General features: G+C 41.8%; 1 protein-coding gene across 7 annotated transcripts in view; it reads right to left on the minus strand.

Moving 5' to 3' along the window:
• Window positions 1-21,903, minus strand: part of CAST (calpastatin) — a 116,671-nt gene that overhangs the window by 25,451 nt on the left and 69,317 nt on the right. For all 7 annotated transcript variants that reach the window (XM_028149846.2, XM_028149854.2, XM_054715047.1 and 4 more), the window contains 15 exons: window positions 21,843-21,884; window positions 19,627-19,683; window positions 19,015-19,122; window positions 17,900-17,977; window positions 14,245-14,313; window positions 11,799-11,897; window positions 10,329-10,409; window positions 9,476-9,514; window positions 8,866-8,958; window positions 8,648-8,737; window positions 7,163-7,264; window positions 4,034-4,117; window positions 3,060-3,107; window positions 1,823-1,918; window positions 69-164 (listed from right to left, as the gene is read on the minus strand). In XM_028149846.2, the coding sequence (XP_028005647.2) occupies window positions 69-164; window positions 1,823-1,918; window positions 3,060-3,107; window positions 4,034-4,117; window positions 7,163-7,264; window positions 8,648-8,737; window positions 8,866-8,958; window positions 9,476-9,514; window positions 10,329-10,409; window positions 11,799-11,897; window positions 14,245-14,313; window positions 17,900-17,977; window positions 19,015-19,122; window positions 19,627-19,683; window positions 21,843-21,884 (1,182 nt within the window). The remainder of the gene's footprint in view (window positions 1-68; window positions 165-1,822; window positions 1,919-3,059; window positions 3,108-4,033; window positions 4,118-7,162; window positions 7,265-8,647; window positions 8,738-8,865; window positions 8,959-9,475; window positions 9,515-10,328; window positions 10,410-11,798; window positions 11,898-14,244; window positions 14,314-17,899; window positions 17,978-19,014; window positions 19,123-19,626; window positions 19,684-21,842; window positions 21,885-21,903) is intronic.

A 21,903-nucleotide genomic window follows, 5' to 3' on the forward strand; every position in this document is an offset into this window, starting at 1 on the left:
GAGCAGACAGTGCATGGGAGGACTATTACTTCCCCGAGACATTTCTCAGGGCCCAGAGGACCACTCACCAAGGCCGCGGGCTTGGGTGGTGCTGACTGCACGCTGCACAAGGAGGCCCGAGGCACATCCTCTCCCGCCGGAGCCGGGGCAGCGACCTGCGATTCCTGTGGGAAGAAGCAGGTACGATGACGAATTTTTAGAGCTATCGGGCTAGTAACACTGAACAATGATGACTCAACAATACACTCTGCTATAGAAGACGCTGTGAGCGTGATTCTCCTGGACACATAGGGTTGTTGAACAGTAAATAAGTCAAGGCACGTTAAAGCTCTTCGGCTACCATTATTTCAACTTAGTTCTACCTCTCTCCTTAGGTAGATTACCTAACCTCTGGAAGACTCAGTTTCCACATCTGAAAAGTGAGAACGATAGTAGTACCTACATATCAAGTGTTGGCAGGGGGCTTTAAGGAGATAAAACATGTGAAGTGTTTTGCATAGTACCTGGAAACAGTAAATGCAATAAATTTTAGCAACTATTATTTCTTATTTTTATAAATTATTTCTCATCATATATCAATCATATAATACAATGTAACATTTTACATAATTACATAAATACATCATTTTTATGTATCTAAGAGCTCCCTCACATTGTAAATAGCTATATATAAGTGCAAGTAGTAATACTATCCCAGGAGTTCTCAGAGTGTGGTCCCTGGACCAGCAGCCTCAGCATTTCCAGTGAACTTATTAGAAGTGTAAATTCTCGGGCCCCCACGCCAACACACTAAATCAGAAATTCTAGAGGTAGGGCACAGCAATCTGTTTTAACAAATCCTCAAGCGATCCTGATGTATGCTCAAGTTTGAGAGCTTTATTTTATCACAAGGTAAAAATTCAAATAAACTATTTATAATCCAGGCATTTATGGAAATATATCCTATGTGCACGGTGTTTAGCAGATGACTATTAATAGGGTACGATTTCTTGTTCAAAGAACTTACTACTTAAAACTTTGTATAAATGTAAGGTGTAAAGAAGGACCAAGAGCTAATAACTTGTTTGCAACAAATGCCTTACCAGGGATATATATAAAGAAAGAACTACAGACTCGCTGGCATGTTACATCCTGCTTAATTAGAGTTGGAAATGTGGTCAGGTGTGGGGAGGGAAAAGCAGGAGACAGAGGCCATATGTTAGCACAGCCTTCAAGAGATGACTAAGACTTGAGTTGATGTAGAATTAGGAGGGGAGGTTATTCCAGATGGAAGGAACCATGTGAGCAAAGCCATGGAGACACACATTCAATGTCACGGTTTAGTGATGTGGGGATGCACCTGGGTAGAAAAGGAATCTGGGGCCAGAACACTTTAGCAGAAATTTTTCTTCTGTAGAAATGGGTAGCTCCTGAAGGCTGGCGCAGGGGAACGACGTGGCTACAAGCATGCTCAAGAAAGAATTCTGGTGGACATACAGGACCGACTGGAAGGAGACTAAAGACAGAGGCCATTGCCATCTGGAGGAGAGTGGTGATGACAACTTTAGCTAGGTCAGTCACAGAGGCAGGAATAGAAAAGAAAGCATGGGCGTGAACGCTTTCCTGAAGGAATAATTACAGGTCTTAAATTGCAAGGAAGTCAAGGTCAGCTTGGGGAAAGAAAGCACTTTCAGAAAAAGGCAAAACAAAGCTGCATGTACAAAAAGACAGCATAATGGGCTTTCTTATTAACCACTTCATGTTAAAACACTTTTGGCATCATACTTTTAAGGTCTTAGCAAATCATTTTTAAAAAGCTAGAGACTTATTTTTAGAAACATACTTGTGTTTTTTCAGTTGGCTTAGATTGTTTTTCTTTACGTTTAGCCTGGTCAAAATCTTCTGAAAGCTCGTCAATGAGTTCTGATTCACTCAGGAGCTGTAATACAAGAGACATCGTATATTATGAAGTCAGTATTTTCTATAGCGTTTTTAAAAAAAGTTTTCATAGAGAATTTTTTCTGGTTAACACAAATTAGGACATATGAGATCTAAAACCAAAAGCTAATTTATTTTTTAAAATATTTTAATTGATTTTGAGAGAGGAAGGGAGAAGGAGAGAAACATCAATGTGAACAAAAGCTAATTTATAGACATTTATCAATGTAAGATGTTATGCAACAAATAAGGAATATTAGACACCTCAGTGCCACAAAAATGGTAATGGTTTAAAGTTTTCTTGATACTTCAATTACAGAGTAATTTTGCTCAAATAAAATTGCCTGTTCTTCCCAATGAAGATGTGTGTAGTTTTTCTTTTGCGACTGTTTTTTCTCCTTCCCACTGACTTCCCTTCTGAATAAGCCAGAGGAAGAATAGGTTATGTACTCCTCTCCTATGACTACGTGGGGTTTTGGCAGGAAAGTTCTGTCATCCTGAGTTCCTGCAGGTGAGGTGGATTATCTGTTTAGGGCATGTGGTGATTTTGCCTAATAAGAGTGACCTATGACAGAATTCAAAATCTGGACCCGAGCTGGGCAGCCTGAATTTGGATTCCTGGCCTAGCTATTCTCTAACTGTGTGACTAGGCTATTTACACAATCTGTTTCCTCACCTGTAAAATGGGAATAATAATGGCACCTTCCTCATTTAGTGAGGACTCAAAAAGATAGCTTATGAAAGGCATCTAGCACAATGCCAGGCACAGAGTAAGGGATTAATAAATGCTGCTGGTTGATACCAAACAAACTTAAGTAATGGCAGTGCAGAATCATTAGAGTATTTGCTGCTGTGATTAGAATCAAACTCTAATGTCAAGAGGGCCTTAAATTAGTTAACAACTAATTTAAGGCCCTCTTGACATTAGCTCCTAATGTGCAGTGGATTCACCTTACAATTTACAATAGTCTAGTGCTAATTCATGAGGAAAATAATATAAATATGTGAAAAGGAGTCACAGATCTGAGCTAAGTGTTGCTATCAGCAGTTTCCCTCTCCTTATCCTTCTGTCGCAATTATCTAGTTTATACTTTACAGTTCTATTGTTCTGTTAAGTATCCAGAAAAAACTTATTTCCCAACCTTGGATTTTTCTTCAGGCTCTGGCAATAGTGGTTTTCCATCTTTATCCTGCAAATGAAATTGAAAATTTATTGAAAACTAAATAGAAAAATTTGCTTTCATATCCCATTATGTTTGTCTTAGAAAATTGCAGGATATGAGAAGAGAGCTTTTTTCTCCTCATATTTGAGTGAATTTCTACTTCAGATTTATCTTTTATAAAGTATCAGAATAAAGAGTTGAGATGTAAAAATCAAGGGACCAAATATCACATATAATGCACATTTACTTTTCTTTAAAAGTTGCTTTAAAAATTTTACCTATTCAATAGGAAAATTGAATTTAAAATATCTTTGACAAGAAAGGTGCAACTACATTAATGAATTTTTTTTTTTAAGTGTCAATTTTCCAACCCAGGGTGAAGAGGTGGATATTATTCCTAAAATACTGTTTTAGTTTTTTTGGAAATGAGGTTTCAAAATTCAGAGTATTTCTAAAAGTGAAAAACTTTTCATCTATGAACATATATGAGAATCACAACTATTTCCTATCATATGTTTATGTGATTACTTTGAAGATATATTAGAGCTATAGTTACAGGCATTAGTCCACCATTCTGACCTCAAAACAAAACCTTAACTGAGGACAATGAGAAATAGCCTAAGATCTATGGTGCTTTTATCCAGATAGCAGTTAGAGAAAAAAAGTATTCCCAAATTGTCCCTTCTGCTTTAAGGTAAAGGATCTACGACAAGTATTGTAAATAGTAGAAAAGCTTGAATTTGTGGGAATTTTAATTACCACATGGTCACTACTTAGGAAACCATCCCTTAATGGGTCCAACTCCAGAGAGCAGAGATGAAAGGGTCCAGGGCTTTCAGAGTTAGTATAGAAACCAGGACAGACGTGTCCTTCTGCATCCTGGGACAGACACCCAAAACACCACGGAAAGCCAGAGGCGTGCGCTGCTGTGTGCACCGCGGCTAACAATGTACCGTGGCTGGTTTCAATCTGTACTCCTCTGGGACTGTTTCATCATCTTCACCACACTTTTCTCGTTTCTCTTCTTTGGATTTTGCCTGGTGAAAATGGAGACAATAGAATAAGTAAACATTTGGATAATATATGTAAAACAAGATGGTATCACTTTATGTACTTCATAGGTGGTGTAGAGAAGACCAATTCAGACAAAAGTGTCCGTAAGGGCTTTGCAAACTACCAAGCAAAGACCATGCTGAATGGCTTTGAGGAAGGCAAGTGAGGTGACTGAGAAAAACAGCCAGGAATCCCGGGGAGGTGACCCAGCCCTGCTCTCAGGCGCTGCATGACCTTGGGGAGCCACCTAGTCTTTCTTTGGCTCAGTTTCTTCAGCTATAAAATGGGCCTACCAATAATCCTTGCCTAGCTACTGACTTGTAAGGATCGCCGGGGAAAGGTGAATAAAATATCCTTTGAGACAGTCAGGCACAGTGCAGAAGTTAGTTGCAATTATTTCAACAGCCTTCATCTTTCTTACTCAATGAGGCAGTTCTGTGCAGGGGAGAAACCCAATCCTCCTGAGTGTTAACCACAGCTTGGAAACGGGAGAAACAGCCCATCACAAACCTTGGCTGATCCATGGACAACTAGCTTTGCCTCTTTTACAAGGACTCCCTTCCATATCACCAGGACTTCACTGGATTAGTGAACCATGAGCTACCAACTCCATTAGACATAAAAGTGTAGGGTAGTTCTATAATAGATGGCTGGCTTCCAGGGTATAACATCTGCATTTTAAGCAATTGGTGAGTAAGGCGAAGTTCCGTGATATGTCACAATGTGTACCCATAGCAAGGCATAGATTTAAACCAAGGAGCTCCTGGGCACAAAGGCGGGCAGGTGTCACTCAGCAAATTCCAGCTCAACCCACGGCTCCCACCTACATCTCAGCCTAAGATTGTACTTCTCCACTGAATGATTAGTTAACGGACTCATTTAAAAAGATTTACTAAGCCCTTTAATGAACCAGGCACTCTTCTAGGCTTTGGGATACACTTCCATTGTTCTATATATGCTCTACCGTTTTATATGTTTTATAGCATAACAGCTCTCAATAAGGGATGAAAGTTTTTTTGTTTTTTTTTTAACATTTCCAGTTATATTCTACTGCAGATATGGAAGAAGCCCTATGATTAGTGGTTCTCCTCAATTCAGAGATTTGTGGGGTCTCCGCCTATAAACCAGTCTTCATGAAAGGCACGTCACCTGTTTGGTAGGACTGCCCGGCCCCCCACCCCCCGCCTTCCACTCAGGCCTGCCCACAAGGAGAGGTACCTGCCCAGCTGGATCCCTTCTATTCCTTTGATCTTTATGTTCTTTAAATGCCTGCACTGTAGGCGTGGGAAGTAAACGTCTACTCCCTTGAAATAGCGCCAGACGACGTAACTACACATAGAAGTGGGGGAGGTGACTAATGAGGTATCAATATTATTTTGTGTTACGACACCTTATAAAAATGACCAGTAGGCATGGGCCCCTTCTCTGAAGCACTACGTAATTTTTGCTCAGAGAGCTCCCCGGTGGAATGTACGGCGTGGCGGTGAACTCCTGGAGGATATGATCTTTACCAGTCTTATCACACCGGACTACCCAGGAAGTAACAAATTCACCATCAGATAGTAAACCATCAATCAGCTTACTCCGTTATGCTATTTAACTTATGGTTACATCGATTTATCTAATTTTAGTCCCTCTAAGACTCTTTTTTGTCCCGGGATTTATGTTGATACCTCCCCTCCCCTAATGACTGTCACATTAAATCACCCTAATTTTCTGTAAGAAGCCTGAGACTCATGGCCGTGGAGCCCTCTGGTGGTGGAACCCCAGCTCAACGTGGGCTGATATATCTGCCTCCTGGATTCTGCCTGGACCACTCTTTAGACAGTAACGTGCGTCCCGCATTGTGTGTTAATCGGTTCCCTTTCTTCCCAATACATTACTTGGTCCTGGAAGACGAGGGCCGCCTCCCCTGCTCCCTTGTGTTCGCCTTCACCAAGCGTGTTGTGCCACACTGCGTCTGGGGAGCCCTCGAGGAAAGTCGAAGATAGAAACTGGCCCATTTTGGACCAGGGTGGTCCCAGACTCAGGGAGAGCTGCTGGGAGTCTATGAGACTCACCTTCCCCAGTGAGTCAGAACAGGAAGTGACAGCGGAGGCAGAGGCATTGTGACAGCGCACCTGCCAGCTCCGCCCCCCCTCCCCCCCCCCCCACCCCCCCCCCCCGCTCCGCCCCCAGCTGACAGGGTGCTGCTCTAAGGGCCCAGACTGCACATCCATGTCCCCCCATCCCCCCCCACACACACACACACTGCCTTGCTGGGAATGTCCCAGGGCAATTTTCTTCTGTCCTCTTTTCCCCCATAGGACTCATTTGAAAACTCTTTAAAAATTGTAATTTAATATTAAAACTCCACTCAATACAAGCTTGCTTTGGCTTTGTTAAGATCTTGTTAAGTGAGGTGGGATAAAAACTGCCCAGCATCACGCTCCGAGCACGCGGCAGCTTCAGTTACAGAGTAATTGCTGCTGGATTTTATTCTAATTTGAGACAAATTTTCAACATCTTTCCCCACAGTTATATACATATATACATACATACATACATATATATATACATATACACACACATATATATATATATACGTATATATAAAACTCCCTACACACCTACAGTCAGCTGCCTCTCTCCTTATAAACAGTCACCCCGCACCCTTCTGAAAATACAAATTTCCAACTTCCATAAGAGTAGACAAACCTATTTCTCAACAGCCCACTGACTCCATGTTATCTTGTTTAGTCAGGTATCATTCAAGCATTGGCAGAGGAGATTACTGTTAATTTTAAATATTAAAATTCTAGATGGTTTACAAGACAAACACTCAAATATCCTTCTTGGCTGCTACTCCCCAGCCAGAAGTCTCTAAATTAACCAGAGACCCGGAAAGGAAGGCAGGATGAAGAATAGTCCTAAATAATTTAGGTCTCCAATAAAATAAAAGTTGTGCAATCATTCGAAACACGCCTAGCACATTGAGTTTTGTGACCTGCAGACTAACATGCTCTGTATATGAACTCGAAGGTCAGTACCTCGTCAACTTCCTTAATGGAGCTGAGGTCGAGCTCGGGTTCTGACTTCCGGCGGCCCAGCGAAGCCGAAAGCGCCTCCAGTGCCTGGTCGCTCATCGCGTCCTGTGACAAAGGAAAGAGTCTGTCCATTAAAAAAGAGATCTAGAGACAGAGAAACATCGATCAGACCATTAAACCTCAGAGGGAGGGTAGGGGAGGGTGGGGGTAAGGGGGAGAGATCAACCAAAGGACTTGTATGCATGCATGTAAGCCTAACCAATGGACACGACAACAGGGGGGTAAGGACATGAGTGGGGGGAGTAGGGGGGGGGGGGTAATGAGGGGATAAGGACACATATGTAACACATTAATCAATAAAGAAATTAAATTAAAAAAAATAAAAATAAAAATAAAAAAGAGAGGATCTCCTCAGCCTGAACAACCCATCCACTTCTTTGTGAAATACACACTTTAAATCTAAAAGATCAATCGTGGGTTGGGGAAGGACTTTAGGAAGGCAAGTTTACCTGAAACCTAGCAAAAGAAAGAAAGGATAAAGAACTTACCAGTGGGTGAAAATGGGGGCTAAGACTCCTTCTACAGTAACCGTGTCCCAGGGGCACACTGCACCTCTTACTTAGCAAGCTAGAAGTATCACGCTAACCATAACTATGCCATTATAAAATACCCGTGCCAAAATAAAAGCTGCAAAACGTGAACTTTCACTATCCTGCCTTTCTTTTTCTAAAAATGACTTCTGGCGACCCTGTCCTTGAGCAAAGCAGCTAAGCCCAGAGAGCAGGGGCACCGGGGGTGGCCCCCGCCGCCTTCTTCTCTGAAGGCACAAAGGCTGCTCCGGTGGGAACACCCACTCTCAGGGGTGTGGTGCTCTTACTGCTCCTCCGCCGGCCAGATAAAAATAAACCGTCCCCTCCAGGAGGGGAGAGGCAGAGCGCTCTGACAGCAACTGCTCCTCGCATTATCTGGCCTGTCTGCACACGGGGAGTGCTGTCCCTGGCAGCCCAGACTGGAGGACCACATCTCAGGGTTTGTGAGATTTAGCCCGCGCTGACTGTGGTTAAGAGAGGTGGATAGAAGCAGCTACAACAAGACCCCTCTCGTGGCTTCACAGGGCTCCAACTCCTGGAGGAAACCACGTTGATTATTTTGTGTTCCAAGAGTGTCACTTCTCTGGCACCCTGCCCTCTGTGCATTGGAATGGTAAGATGGTCTTAATTCACAACCAAGGAGAGTGTGCTGAAATCTCCCATAAACTTCTGCAGAAACAAGGAAGACCTGCCTGGAGGTGATGGGTATGGCCCTGATTGATCTCACTGCTCCACAGACCTGCGGGGAGAAAGACGCAGCCCCGCCTCGCCCTCCCTCCGCCTGCCCCAGGATGCAGAATACACTTTTGGGACTGTTTGGCATCAGCTACATCAGCCTCAGGAAGGCAGCTGCTGTCCCTCGACACATGGTTATTTTCCAAAAAGTAATTGTTTATACCTTCTCCACCTTTCTTTTCTTCTCATGGGGTGGAGCAGCACTTTTGATTACTCCGGCTGACTGAGCTTTTAAAACTTCTCCCGTAGATTTCTGAAAAAACAAAATACAAAAGATTAAATGTGTAGAGGAGGGAAATGTAATAACCAAAACTAGAAAGTTGTTGTTCTGAAGTTCGGGAGGGCTTCTAACAAGTTCCCCTAAAACATTAAACACAATACCTCTTTCTCCGTTTTCTTTCCACCAGTGGTAGGAGAACTGCAGGTCAAGTCCGATGACAAGGCATCGATGGCGTCATTGGGCCCCAGGGGTTTCTAAAGAAACAGATACCAGGATGGGTATCACGGGGGAATCACTCAGGCGAAAGATCAGATTATACACCAGCAAAGGAAGAAAGTACTCTGGCGATTCCTTTACCACCAAATGAGATGTGTTAGTAAGATATCGCCGATGAAAGCCTATGTCTGGTAGGGAATGGGTTTTGCACTATTATTTTTCTGTTCCCTCTTTTAAATGTATTACATGTTAAGACATTCCCATTCTATTTTTATTAACATTTATTTTATCCTAAAACTTTCTGGGCTCCATTTCTCTTCCTCTCAAAAAAAAAAAAAAAAAACAACAATAAAAAAACAACACATAAACAAAAATCCATATGAAACCAATGAGCACTGACACAACCCCCACATACACTCCCTTCCTCTGAACAGATGAAAACTGCATCTGATTTAGAGGTTAATTAGCCATAATACAGTATTGATAGCCCTACCCACCAACCAAAGATACAAAAAATGTTCACTTGGATCTTAGAAGACATTCATGTAAACTCACCGAAGAGTCTGGAGGAGGCCTTGTGATCCCTTCTGTTTTCTGAAACCAACATCAATTTGATAATGTTGAGAATGCAAAAGTAATCCTTACAATCAGCAAAATGTGTTACTCAGTGACTGTTATGGGTTGAATTATGTCCTCCCCAAAAGCATATTATTGAAGCCCTAATCAGAAGTATCCCAGACTATGACTGTGTTTGGAAATAGAGCCTTTAAAGAGGTAACTGAGTCTGGCCAGCGTGGTTGACTGTCGACCCATGAAACAGGAGGTCATGCCCAGGTTGCGGGCTCGATCCCCAGTGGTGGGCATGCGGCAGGCAACTGATCAGTGATTCTCTCTTATCACTGATATTTCTCTCTCTCTCCCCTTCTCCCTTTTTCTCTGAAATCAATAAAAATATACATTTAAAAAAAGAGATAACTGAGGTTACATGAGGACATTAGGATGGGGCTAATCCAGTATAACTGGTGTTCTTATAAAATGGGGAAATATGTCCTGGAGATACAGAGGGAAGGCCCCATGAAGGGATACAAGGAGAAGATAGCTCTCTACAAGCCAAGGAGAGATGTCTCCATAAGACTTTCAGAAGGAACCAACTCTGCCCACACCTTGATTCCAGTCTTCCAGCTTCCAGAACTGGGAGACAATGTATTTCTGTTGTTTAAGCCATCCAGGCTGTGATTCTTTGTGATGGCGGCCGTGGCAAACTAATACAGTGAATGTCATAGTCATGAACTTTTCATCTGCCCATTTTATTTTCTAAATTAAAAAAAATTATAACTATATCGATGTGATAACGAATATATTCCAAAAAGGAAATAGTACAGTAAAAGTAAATGGTTATTTAACTTACATTCAAAAGTTCCCTATATTTTAGAGGAATTGAGCCTTCTCTTTTACCCAATTCCTCTATGTAGATAGAACTCATGGGATCCTGTAACAAAATCACACATTTAGGTACATTATATAATTAATTATCTGAGAATGTTATATGCATATTCTGAAACCAAAGTACTATTCCATTCTTAATTTATGAAACTATTGAAATAAAATATAAATTATTAAGAAGCCAATACTTTACACAACTCTGAAATTTGTTTACATACTTTCCCTTATTTAAGTAGCTTACCCCATATGTAATGCTAGAAAATATTCAAATCACTATGTTAAATTTGATTCCTCTATTAAAATACATTGGATTTGAAATGTTTTTCATTGTCTGATGTTTCCAATTCATACAAAAAATATATATATTTCTATATAACCCAACACCCAACTCTATCAGATCTAGTCATTTCTTATGTAATTTCTACAAAACAATTAGATAGGATGATGTCTCCTATTTGGCCCTTTCCAATCCCATTCCCCTTCCTTATTAACCAGAGATAGTTACTAATGTGAACTTTAAGTCTATCATATCCATCCACTGAAAGTGGAGCATATTTTAAAACGGTTATTCTACATGTAGGTATCCACAATGCATATTTTCAAATGTTATACAATTGATATCATGTTCAAAATGTGTTTATAATGTATCCATGTTGATAAATGCATAATTCATTTTAATCACTATAGAAGTATCCCATTTTATTATCTTGTCTCCTGTTGACACAACCAATTCCGAATGTTGCAGCTGTTCTTATAACTGCTTGCACAGGCGTGCAAGGCTCCCTCTGGGGAATCCGTCTAGACACGGAATTGCTGGCTGCGGGGTATGCACATCTTCAGCATCCGTGAGCTCCAGGGGAGTTGCCAATCTAATAGGTGTGAAGTGACACCTCTCCATGTTGTAGTATCACTTTCCTAATTACTAGGGAAACTCTCATTGTTTATTAGCCCAGCAAGTTTTCTCCTAATTTCCTATTAGATTGTCTTTTTCTCATTTTTTAAAATTCTTCGTAAATTCTGGCATAAATCCTTTGTGGTGTCTGTTGCAAATATTTCCTTCCAGTCTACGGTATGTCTTTTTCTTTAAATAGAATGTCATATAATTTTCTTGCTTTTAAGGAATTAGGGATGAACTGAGGATGGTAAATATCTAGAAATCAAAATAAGTCCATGGAACTTTAATCTCAAGGACAGAAAAGTATTTGTGGCCCAATGGACTATATGCCAGCAATAATCTCAGCACAGACAATTAATGAATGTTTCCTGCGTCAGCAGCCATTCCATCCCAACACTAATTCAGTTGCTGTTACTGATACTGACACCGTCTTGTCTCTCTCCAAGTAACAGAACACTGAGTGGACTTTTGTGCATCATGACCTTATTTTGCTCTCTTACCCATTAAGAGTGAATCTTTACAGATATTAAGATCACTTACCGAAACTTCAGGTCCAGTATATGGTGTGTTATCTTGTCCAGTTTCTTCAGGTTCTCCTAAAGTGTCTATTAAGTCATCCAAGGCAGCATCCATGCCTGACTAGAAAGAAGAGAGAGCAGATATTTAAATGTTATTTGTTACACATACTTCACTTTTGATTTTTTAAAACTACAAAACACCAATCTGTGTAGAAAAATACCAAACACCAAAAGTTCTTCAAATATCAAAATAGCTAAAATCTGGTCTCAGGATCTCAGGGGGGAGGGAAGTAGGAGGGGAGTGTTGGATAAAAGAGGGTGAAGAGATTATCCAAAGAACATATATGTATAGCGCATGGATACAGACAACAGTGTGGTGAACAAAGGTGAGGGGAGGAGAATGGAAGACATCTGTAATAGGGTGAACAATTTAAAAAAAAAGAATGAAAATGGAAGCAAGAAATATTTACATGTATTAAAGAGAAAGAAGTCTTCAGAGAAAAAAGGCAGAAACACACTAAAAATATGACAAGGTAACGGCCTATTTGAGACTATATAATGACTTATAACTAATTTATAGAAAAATTTAGCTTAAAGGCTAAAAATGTAAGGCTTAAAGAAAAAAGTACACTTTATTATTTAGTAAAAATAACTTTAAAAAAATTTTTTATCTTGCCCAGCCGGCATGGCTCAGTGGTTGAGCGTCGAACTAGGAACCAGGAAGTACGGTTCGATTCCGAAGTCAGGGCACATGCCTGGGTTGTGGGCTCAATTCCCAGTGTGGGGTGTGCAGGAGGCAACCGATTAATGATTCTCTCTCATCACTGATGTTTCTATCTTTCTCTCCCTTTTTCTCTGAAATAAATAAAAAAATATATATATTTTTAAAAAATTACCTTATGTCAATATTTACACACCTCTTTAAAAGGAAAGTGAAAAGTTAAAAAATGTATTTGGTTGGTAAGTCCTACACACAATTATTCTTAAAGTCGTTTCAGTGCTATGTAAAATAAGAAATTCTAATGAGTTGGGGAGTTTCCTTTTAGAAGATAACTATGCTACATGTATGACTTATTCAAGTTAAATTGAAAAAAAGATGTGAGCGGCTTCACTATCTCATGCTGTGAATGTGCACATAATTTGAACTGAAATTACCCATTTTCTACCTTTCCTGTTATTATTGTCCTCCACTAACAAGCAGAAAAATGCTGTCCATAAATAATTACCTGAAAAAAATCGGGTCTCAGTTAAACCTTATTATTTAGTCTCAGAGTACAGATTCTAGGTTGAAGATAAGAATTGCAATTTTTTTTAAGTTTAAAGGTATTAACTACATGAACAAATGTATGGTTCATTAAAGCTTCCAGACCAATGAACTGACTGTTAAAAAAAAAAAAAAAAGGACAAAGCAAAGTACAAAGAATCATGACCATGTTGCTATATGCAGTAGGAGAAATTCTTGGTATTTATTGCTGATCAATAGATTTCTGTAGTTATGTATATAAACAACATTAACAAAATCTCTCTCCATAGCACCTTTTCCAAATAAAATCTATGTCAAAATGGATTGCCCTGTGTTCTTTCATCCATCTGTGGAGTTTTGCTTGTGTTTTTGTTTGTTTGTTTGTTTACTCACTTGCCCAAAGATGTTCAAAAACAGAAATTACCTGAAAGGGATGTTAAACTTACAAGAAGCAACAGTTTATTCTACTAATATGGGCTCATATCAGTACTAGAGGCCCGGTGCACGCACCAGTGGGGATTGGGCCGAAACGGGCAGCCTGACATCCCCCAAGGGGTGCCAGAGTGCGAGGGCACTCTGCCAAGTTGCTGTTGCTCAGCAGCTCCTGCGTTGAGCATCTGCTCCCTGGTGGTCAGTGCACGTCATAGCTACCAGCCGGTCAGCCGGTGGCTTAGGCTTTTATATTATAATGAAAGAATGCCTCCATTCTAATTTTGAGGTTAAGAATGACTCATTGTGAAGGATAACCTGAATTTAAAGGGAAAACAACAATATGGGGAAAGACCTTTCACTGTTTAACTCAGATTAATTAGTAAAAATAACTACTATATTAACACTACCATTTTAGAAACTCCCCTGATAATGTACTAGAATTTGGGGCCTGCTAGCTTTAGACTAATTAAACTGGGAATTTCAGAGTGAAGAAGTACCGGACATTCTTTAGTGATACCTCTGGTTAAAGCAGATATATTTGCAGGAGAGAAAGTAGAATGAAAACTTTATGGGATGTAACTGGAGTTTTCAGAACAGAAGGTTATACTATAAAATGTTACAAACATATGTGGGAAAACCACACTTTCAACCCAGTTATATTATCTTGAAACAGTTCATTAAAAAGGTCCTTTCAGTTACCCCCACCTCATACTGTCTGCTCTCAAGAAATGAGATCATGATAGAGAGGCTGCGAATAACTATCTTAGGCAGAAATGCACTGCTATCTTCGTACCTTTCCAGATGGTTTACCCGGTTTGGATTCAACTGGTACAGCCGACATTAATGATTTATTTTCTTTTTTCTGGTGGAGGTTTAGAAAGAAATAAAAACGTTTTCACACACATGTATAAAATGTAGTAATATTACATATATTAAAATGAATTCAATATAATAGCATTGCTCATACAGTATACTGAATCTGCTCAGTGCTAGACATGACGGTGTATGTATTATACCCTTTTTCAGAACAGCATAAATAATATTAATAAATCATAATATAAATTAGTGATGTGGAAATCAAGGCTCAGAGAGGTTAAGTAACTTTTCCCAGGTCACACAGTAAAAAAACAGAACCACGATTTGAATCCAGAACTGCCCATCTCTTTCTTCACTACTCTTGGTTGCCTCTCCTGGGGCTCACAGCCAGTCTCTGTGGGCCCCATAAATTCTTCCTGTAAGTGTCCACTTCCTCTAGCTGTTGCTGTTTCAGTCTCTGCTCCCCACACAACAAGACCTCCACTCCCCTCGGTTCAGTATCTCATCACCTACTCTTCCCTTTAGTTCCCTAAAATGAATTTCCTTCCAACCAGTGCTTCCGCTGCTCTATCAATGATATCAATGATCGCCAATAACTTTCCAATCTGTGATTTCATGCCTTTCCCCACACCCTGGCAAGGACCCCTCTATGATTCTCACCTCTCACGGCAGCCATGACCGAGCACCATCCTGGTTCTACTCGGGCGTTTGTGCCCCTGTTCTCTGCCGCCTCTGGCATCTCTTCTGCTTTACCCCCAACTGCACACAGCCTACACATTCTGCCCTGTGCTGGTGGACCAGTCCCAGAGCATTCTCTGGGGCCAGGGGCCAAATGCTTTCAGGGCCTGGCACCAACGAAATGGGTGACGTTGCCAGGATGAAGACAACAGGAAACTATGTCCCATTTGCCGGCCCCTGAATTCTGGGCAGCAGAGTCTGGAGGCGGAGAGCACAGACTCCTGGGTTTGCAACCGGACAAGCTCTTGGCTGCACCTCAGTGTCCTCTTCTTTATTCTATCTCAGAGAGTGACTGCCTCTACCTCAGGGGTTGTGAGGATTAGGTAAATGAATCTATGAAAGTGTGAAAGCCAGTGTTTGCACATACTGAGCCCTTTGTAAGTGCTTAATTTAAGAAAGTGTTAAGTAAATGACTGTGGATTGTCACATTAAAAACACTGGTGGGGGGAGGAAGGGACCTGGCCTGATGGCTCAGTTGGTTGGAGCGCCCTCCTGTACACCAAAAGGTTGTGGTTTGATCCCCATCTGGGCACGGATGGGAGGTCACGGCTTTCTCTCTCCCTCCCTTCCTCTCTCTCTCTAAAGTCAATAAACATATCCTTGGGTGAAGATTTAAAAAATACTGTGTGGGCCATCCCCAATTCTCTCTCCTCCACTTCTTTGCTACTCTAAAACAGTACTCTAATTGCCTTACTACACATCTTTCTTGGGACACCTCAAACACATTCAGCCTGTCCGACATCAAACACCCCGTTTCCTCTTCAACCAATTCCTCTGGGGAACTGTGTCCGCCTCCCAGTGGCCACCAGGGGCCGGCTCACAGTTTCAGGAGGCACTCACTCTCCCTCACTGGCAGGAGCCTTCCCCTTAGGGTCACCAACCTAGCTCCTTCAGACTCAAGCCCCAGGTTAGCCTGAGGTTTCCTTTACCTTTGCCCAATCATCTCCCAAAACCTGAAGGATGTACCTCTGCAATGCCTCCTCCCGTTCTCCCCACCAGTTTATTCTATCTCAGCTCGAATTTACACTAAATTAGGACTCACCAGGACGACTGGCACAGCCCCTGGCCAAACCTCCCACCTTCCTATCTGTAATCCCCCTGTGGTCACTTTCATAACCCTTTTGCAGCTTGGTTTTAAGGGCACTGCGGCATCTGTTCTCTAATCTCTCTCACACTGTTTATCCTCTGCCTGTTGAATCACTAACTCACCTTAGCAGTCTCCACAGCAACGCCTCAACCTGTCCGCCTGGTCTTACAGTCCCACTGCTCACCGCCCTGCGCTTCACCCAACACTGGAACGCACGCTGCTCCCAGAACACATCTTATCCTTTTCCATGTTGATGCCTTTGCAAGCCTGCAATCCAGGCTATGCTCCCACGCCTCACTCAGACTGGATCTACTCAAGGTCCCTGTGGATTCCCGCAATCAGGTCCTATTCGGTCCTCACCAAACAGCTCCCTGTCTTAACCTGCCTTGAATTGCAGCTGAGGCAGTGTCTTCTTCCCACCCCTAGATGGCCAGCCTGCAGCTCGGGTGTCAGACACAGTGCTTTCAGCCTGGTATGCACTAAAAAAATAATAATAATTTAAAAAAATGCAGATCTGATCCATCCCATGTTATGGGAGACAAATCAGAGGCAAAGAAAAGTGAAGTGATTTGCCACAATTTCCAGCTCAAATCAGTGCAAACTAGAATTCCATATAAGCCTCTCTTAATTTTATTTTTCAGATTTCACTGATAACTCTAATTTATATTTAAAGTAAAATTTAAAATTTTGCTTAATTTTAAAATCTATTCTATCAGATCTAATCCTCTGTCTTAAATCTACCCCTTTTTCAAACCATTTCATCAACATGAGAGAGCAACGTGTACCCTTTGAGTGCGTTGGGGGTAGGGGTCTCAAGTGGGCTACTGCTAGAAAATACTTTTTAAACCCAAGTTGGGTATTTTCATTTAAAAGTCTATATCTTACACTCTAAGATCTTAATTTACATTAATTTGAACAAAAACAATGTGCATTTCCCCCCCCAAATCTGAGAAAAATTGGATATTTCGGGCAGATGTGCCATAATTTATCCTACGATTTTCCTTCCCTTTGAGCCTTCAGGAGAATATCTGTTCCATTGTGAGAAGCAGGAAAATAGGTAAGTACATACTCCTTCTTTCTATTTTCATCTTCTCATTATTGCTTCGATTACTTACTTGTGTTTCCAGAGAAATAAGTACTAGCATTTCTAAGGGAGATGGCTCCACATGGGTAACGCTCTGTATTGCATGGGTAGAAACACAGACTACTTCTCCTCTTACATTTCCAGGCTAGAATCTTAATTGGCTCATCAAGGACCCAAGGAAAATTTGCCCCATAACCGGCCAGAAGGGTATATATACTCTCTTCTGAGGGGGTTAATGCTGTCCCCTTTGAAAACCTCCCATATCAATTCATGTAGATGTTGTGACTATTCATGGTTGACTAGGAGCAAACTTGACAATTGAGAGTAATGCTATTCAAATGCTCACGGCAATTTCACTTGATTTCCAACCTGTACATCTTGAAGGCAGGCTCTGAGTTAACCCACATGTCAATTTCCTCAATCCTGATACCAGGCCTTATACAAGGCAGGTGACCAATAAATATTTATTGAATATATGGATTTCAAAATCAATTTCAGTATTCTGCTCACTCTATATCCTTTAGCTACGTGATCCTCTCCACAGATTTTTATATGTGAACAACATTCCGTCTTATTTGAGTGTGGCAGCACCAGAACCTTAAACGGTTAATGAGAGCCAGAGGAAAAGCCCAGGTAGAATGGGACTCCCCTGAGCACGTTTCTCACGAGAGACTGATAAGCATCGGGCCCACGCACACCCCACGCCTGCTTGTGCGTGCTCACCTTGTCGTCTGGCTTGCCAGAGGCCACAACCACACCGGCAGCAGCAGCGCTCTCTCCGCCTGTGTCCTGAGATCTAGTCTAAGGAGGAGGATGAAAGATGAACAGAACTCAGTCTCTTTGAGCGACTGTTTTTGAGATTATGCATTTCAAATGTCACTACTGAGCCAGTTTGCCCTTGTGGACATCTTGTATAGGAAAGGTCACGAGCTTCCACTGAACATGATGCAACGCTGAGCACCAGCCACGTGAGGCTGGGCTCAGAGCTTACAGAGTCCGCGCAGGTGACACAAACAGTGAAGTGGGCCAGGGAGGGTCTGTGGTTAAGTTAGAGCACGTATACCAGGTGTCAAGCTCTAGTCAATTCTTGCCATGTGAGCCCACTGTTGGCCAAGTATCCTGATTTTTCTAGAGAAGCTAGACATTTTGATGTTATGTGAAATATTCTGATTTTAATTGTCGGTAGCTAATTTAAATAATGTTGCAAGCCAAACAAAATACATTTGAACAAAACACACACGAGCCTCCTCTAACTGACGGGCCAGAGATTGCAATCTCTGATAGGAAGCACACTGTTAAGCAGGACTAGTTCTTGTCTTGCAAGTGCTATCAGTGGGAAAGTTCCTCTCATATTTGTTTATTCTTCTAATAGTTGATACTCTAGTGGTTCTAGAAATATGGAGACTCGTTCTGATTTTTCGCTCTATAAGCTCATCTCTTCTAGCACAAGACTCTAAAAACTCTTTCAGGCTTCCATGTCAACAGATCATGCAGGGCATCTGGGTTCCCACAGCCCATAAGGTCCAGGCAGCTCCTGTCTGTGAGGCACCAGAGCCTGCTGCCCTGCCGTCATGACTGGACCCTGATGGGCCGTAGGAGAGGACTGGATGGAACATCCCCTGGACCCATCTGGTGCTCTCCTCAGGCCTTTCATAGGCCCATGTTCCCACAAGGCTATTTGTGAAACCATCAACGTGATAGCACCAAATCATTGTAATCACAGATATATTTGGCCTTGCTCAGCAGATTCACCTCCATATATCCATGGAGAGAGAGGACCAGTATCTCACCCCTAGCTGATGTTAGTGTTTTCCTCGCTATTAATCTGATTTCTTTACCTTTGGTTTTGTTGGTTTCTCTGGCAGCTCACTTGATCTGGAAACTGCCTTTTCTTTATGAGCATGCTTGCTTGCTGTATGTGACGTGCCTTTGGATAGGCTTTCTGGCTGAAAACACACACACCACATTGTTAACAAGATGGCAAATACAGATACTTTTCTCAATAGAGTAGGAGGTGCTCAAAAACAGTTGTGTTTTATGTAGTTTTGAACTGTGCAAGTTTAAATTAGTGTGATATCAATGTGATCAAATTTCACCTTAGGCACAAAATTTGAAATAACGCAAATCCTTCCCCCCAAATTCAGCAAGAATCATGAGTAAATTGCAAATCCTTCTACTGCCGCATGGTGGTGCTATTTTAGCTAAAAGCAAAGACCAGCCAGCCTCACAGGATTTGTTTCTATAGCAATTTACATTTTAAAAGTTTTTCAATTACAGTTGGCATTCAATATTATTTTTTCTTGGTTTCAGCTATACAGCATAGTGGTTAGACGATCATATAATTTACAAAATGATCCTTCTGGGGACATAAGTCTTGGCGGATGAGAATTTAGTATTTCATCACTCACACACACAAAAGGCTTCACCTTATATCAAGCACTAATGCTTACCTCGTGTTGTTCCTTTGGCTTTTTATCTAGTTTTTTCCCGTCAATAAGCAGAGGCGGCTGTCAATTTCAAAAGATAATACATCAATTACATTGGAGTTCATTGTTTTCATAATTCCAAACAGGCTCAAGAACAAAATTCCCAATTAGACTGTTCTGCCTCTCTTGAGAATGACACAACGAGAGAAGCAGACATGTGCTGTCTGGTCAACAGCAATCCTACCAACAGTCTGATAATGATAATTATAGAAGAATGATGAAAAATTTAGTTTTTCACCTAGAACAACTTTTCAAATAGGTATGTATCTCTAAATTATGGGCTGTTTTTCATAATTCATGCAGCTCTTTCGGTAACTGCAGGTTTATCCACAGAGACGACAAGTGGTCATTGTGACCTCTGAGTTTGGTGAAAAAGAGGGGATTCTACTCCAGAAATTAATTTTTTTAAAAATACATTTTTATTGATTTCAGAGAGGAAGGGAGTAGGAGAGAGAGAGAGAAACATCAATGATGAGAGAGAATCATTGATTGGCTGCATGCCCCACACTGGGGATCGAGCCCACAACCTGGGCATGTGCTCTGACTGGGAATCGAACCGTGACCTCCTGGTTCATAGGTTGATGCTCAACCACTGAGAGCCACGCCAGCCGGGCTAGAAATTAATTTTTTTAAAATCTCCTTTCACAGAATTTTACAATTCTCTTGATATTGGGTAGATAACCAAAAGCATTTAAATATAAAATAGAAGACACCCCCCACCTGGCTGCTGACTTCTTCCTCTGGAGCGGACTATGGAATTACCATCCTCGGGGGCAGCCAAGATGCCTCACACCAAATCAGACAAGCCTCAGTTTTCACCCTGATGACCTCACCCTTGCCTGCCCTTAAAGTACTTCAGCCAGAACCACCTCTGTGCTTTCCCACAGGAAACCTTGTGGTTTTATCTGAGTATTTGCTTAAGTGTGCTTGAAAGAAAGAAAGAGCAGCACCCGATTGATGAGAGCATTTGCCGTGGCTGCAGACACCCCGGGATCACTCTCCATGTGGACACAGACTGGCTTTCAGTCTGGACAGCCTTGAGTCAAGAAAGCCAGGGAAGCTGCTCCCAAGGGGAAGTCAGAGCTGTCTCCTAAGTAACTAGTTCTACCAACCAAGATAAGACTGTCAGAAGTAAGTCAGACTCTCAGCTTTAGTTATCTGGGTGCTAGGTCCAACAGACACAGTTATTCTGGATAGCTCATCATTAAAGTAATTGGACACTCATTACCTTCGAACTCTGTCCTTTGCTCCTGCTGCTTATTTTTAAACAATATAAAAGAATATATAGATTTGAACAAAATTCCTTCTGAAGCATATTATTTTTATTTATAAACTAGAGGCCCGATGCACGAAATTCATGCAAGAGTAGGCTTTCATTCCTCCAGCTGCCAGCAATGGCTTCCCTCTGGTACCCGGGACCCTGGCTTCCCTCGCAGCCCTGGCTTCATCCGGAAGATCATCCAGAAGGACCTCCAGTCTAGTTAGCATATTATGCTTTTATTATTATAGAGGCCCGGGGCATGAAATTCGTGCGGGGGGGGGGGGGGGGGTGGTCCCTCAACCCAGCCTGCACCCTCTCCAATCAGGACCCCTTGGGAGATGTCCGACTGCCAGTTTAGGCTAAACCGGCAGTCGACCATACCTCTCGCAATCCAGGACCACTGACACCTAACCGCTTGCCTGCCCGATCACCCCTAACGGTCTCTGCCTGCCTGCCTAATCGCCCCCTAATTGCTCCCTTGCTGGCCTGATCGCCCCCTAACTGCTCCCCTGCCGGCCTGATCGCCCCTTAACTGCTCCCCTGCCAGCCTGATCGCTCCTAACTGCCCTCCCATGCTGACCTGATCGCCCCTAACTGCCCTCCCCTGCCGGCCTGATCTCCCCTAACTGCCTCTGCCTCGGCCCCCACTACTGTGGCTTTGTTCAGAAGGACATCCAGAAGATGTCTGGTCTAATTAGCATATTACCCTTTTATTAGTATAGATTAGTATACATTAATTTTCATAATATGTAAATTCAATGTTATAATTATTTTACATATACTCTATAAAATCATGTTCTAATTAATTAAATTAGCTGACAAAAATCCTTTTACCATTCAGTACAGCAAATAAGGAACTTCGTTATTCATTATTATTGCAAAGAATCCAAATAACTCATTGCTGACTTACAACACTTACCTCAGTTGATTGTGACTTCTTTTCAGGTTCTGATTTTACAGCCTAAATTCAGAAAAAGAAA

Source organism: Eptesicus fuscus, chromosome 4, assembly GCF_027574615.1.
Source record: "Eptesicus fuscus isolate TK198812 chromosome 4, DD_ASM_mEF_20220401, whole genome shotgun sequence".
Classification (NCBI taxonomy): domain Eukaryota; kingdom Metazoa; phylum Chordata; class Mammalia; order Chiroptera; family Vespertilionidae; genus Eptesicus; species Eptesicus fuscus.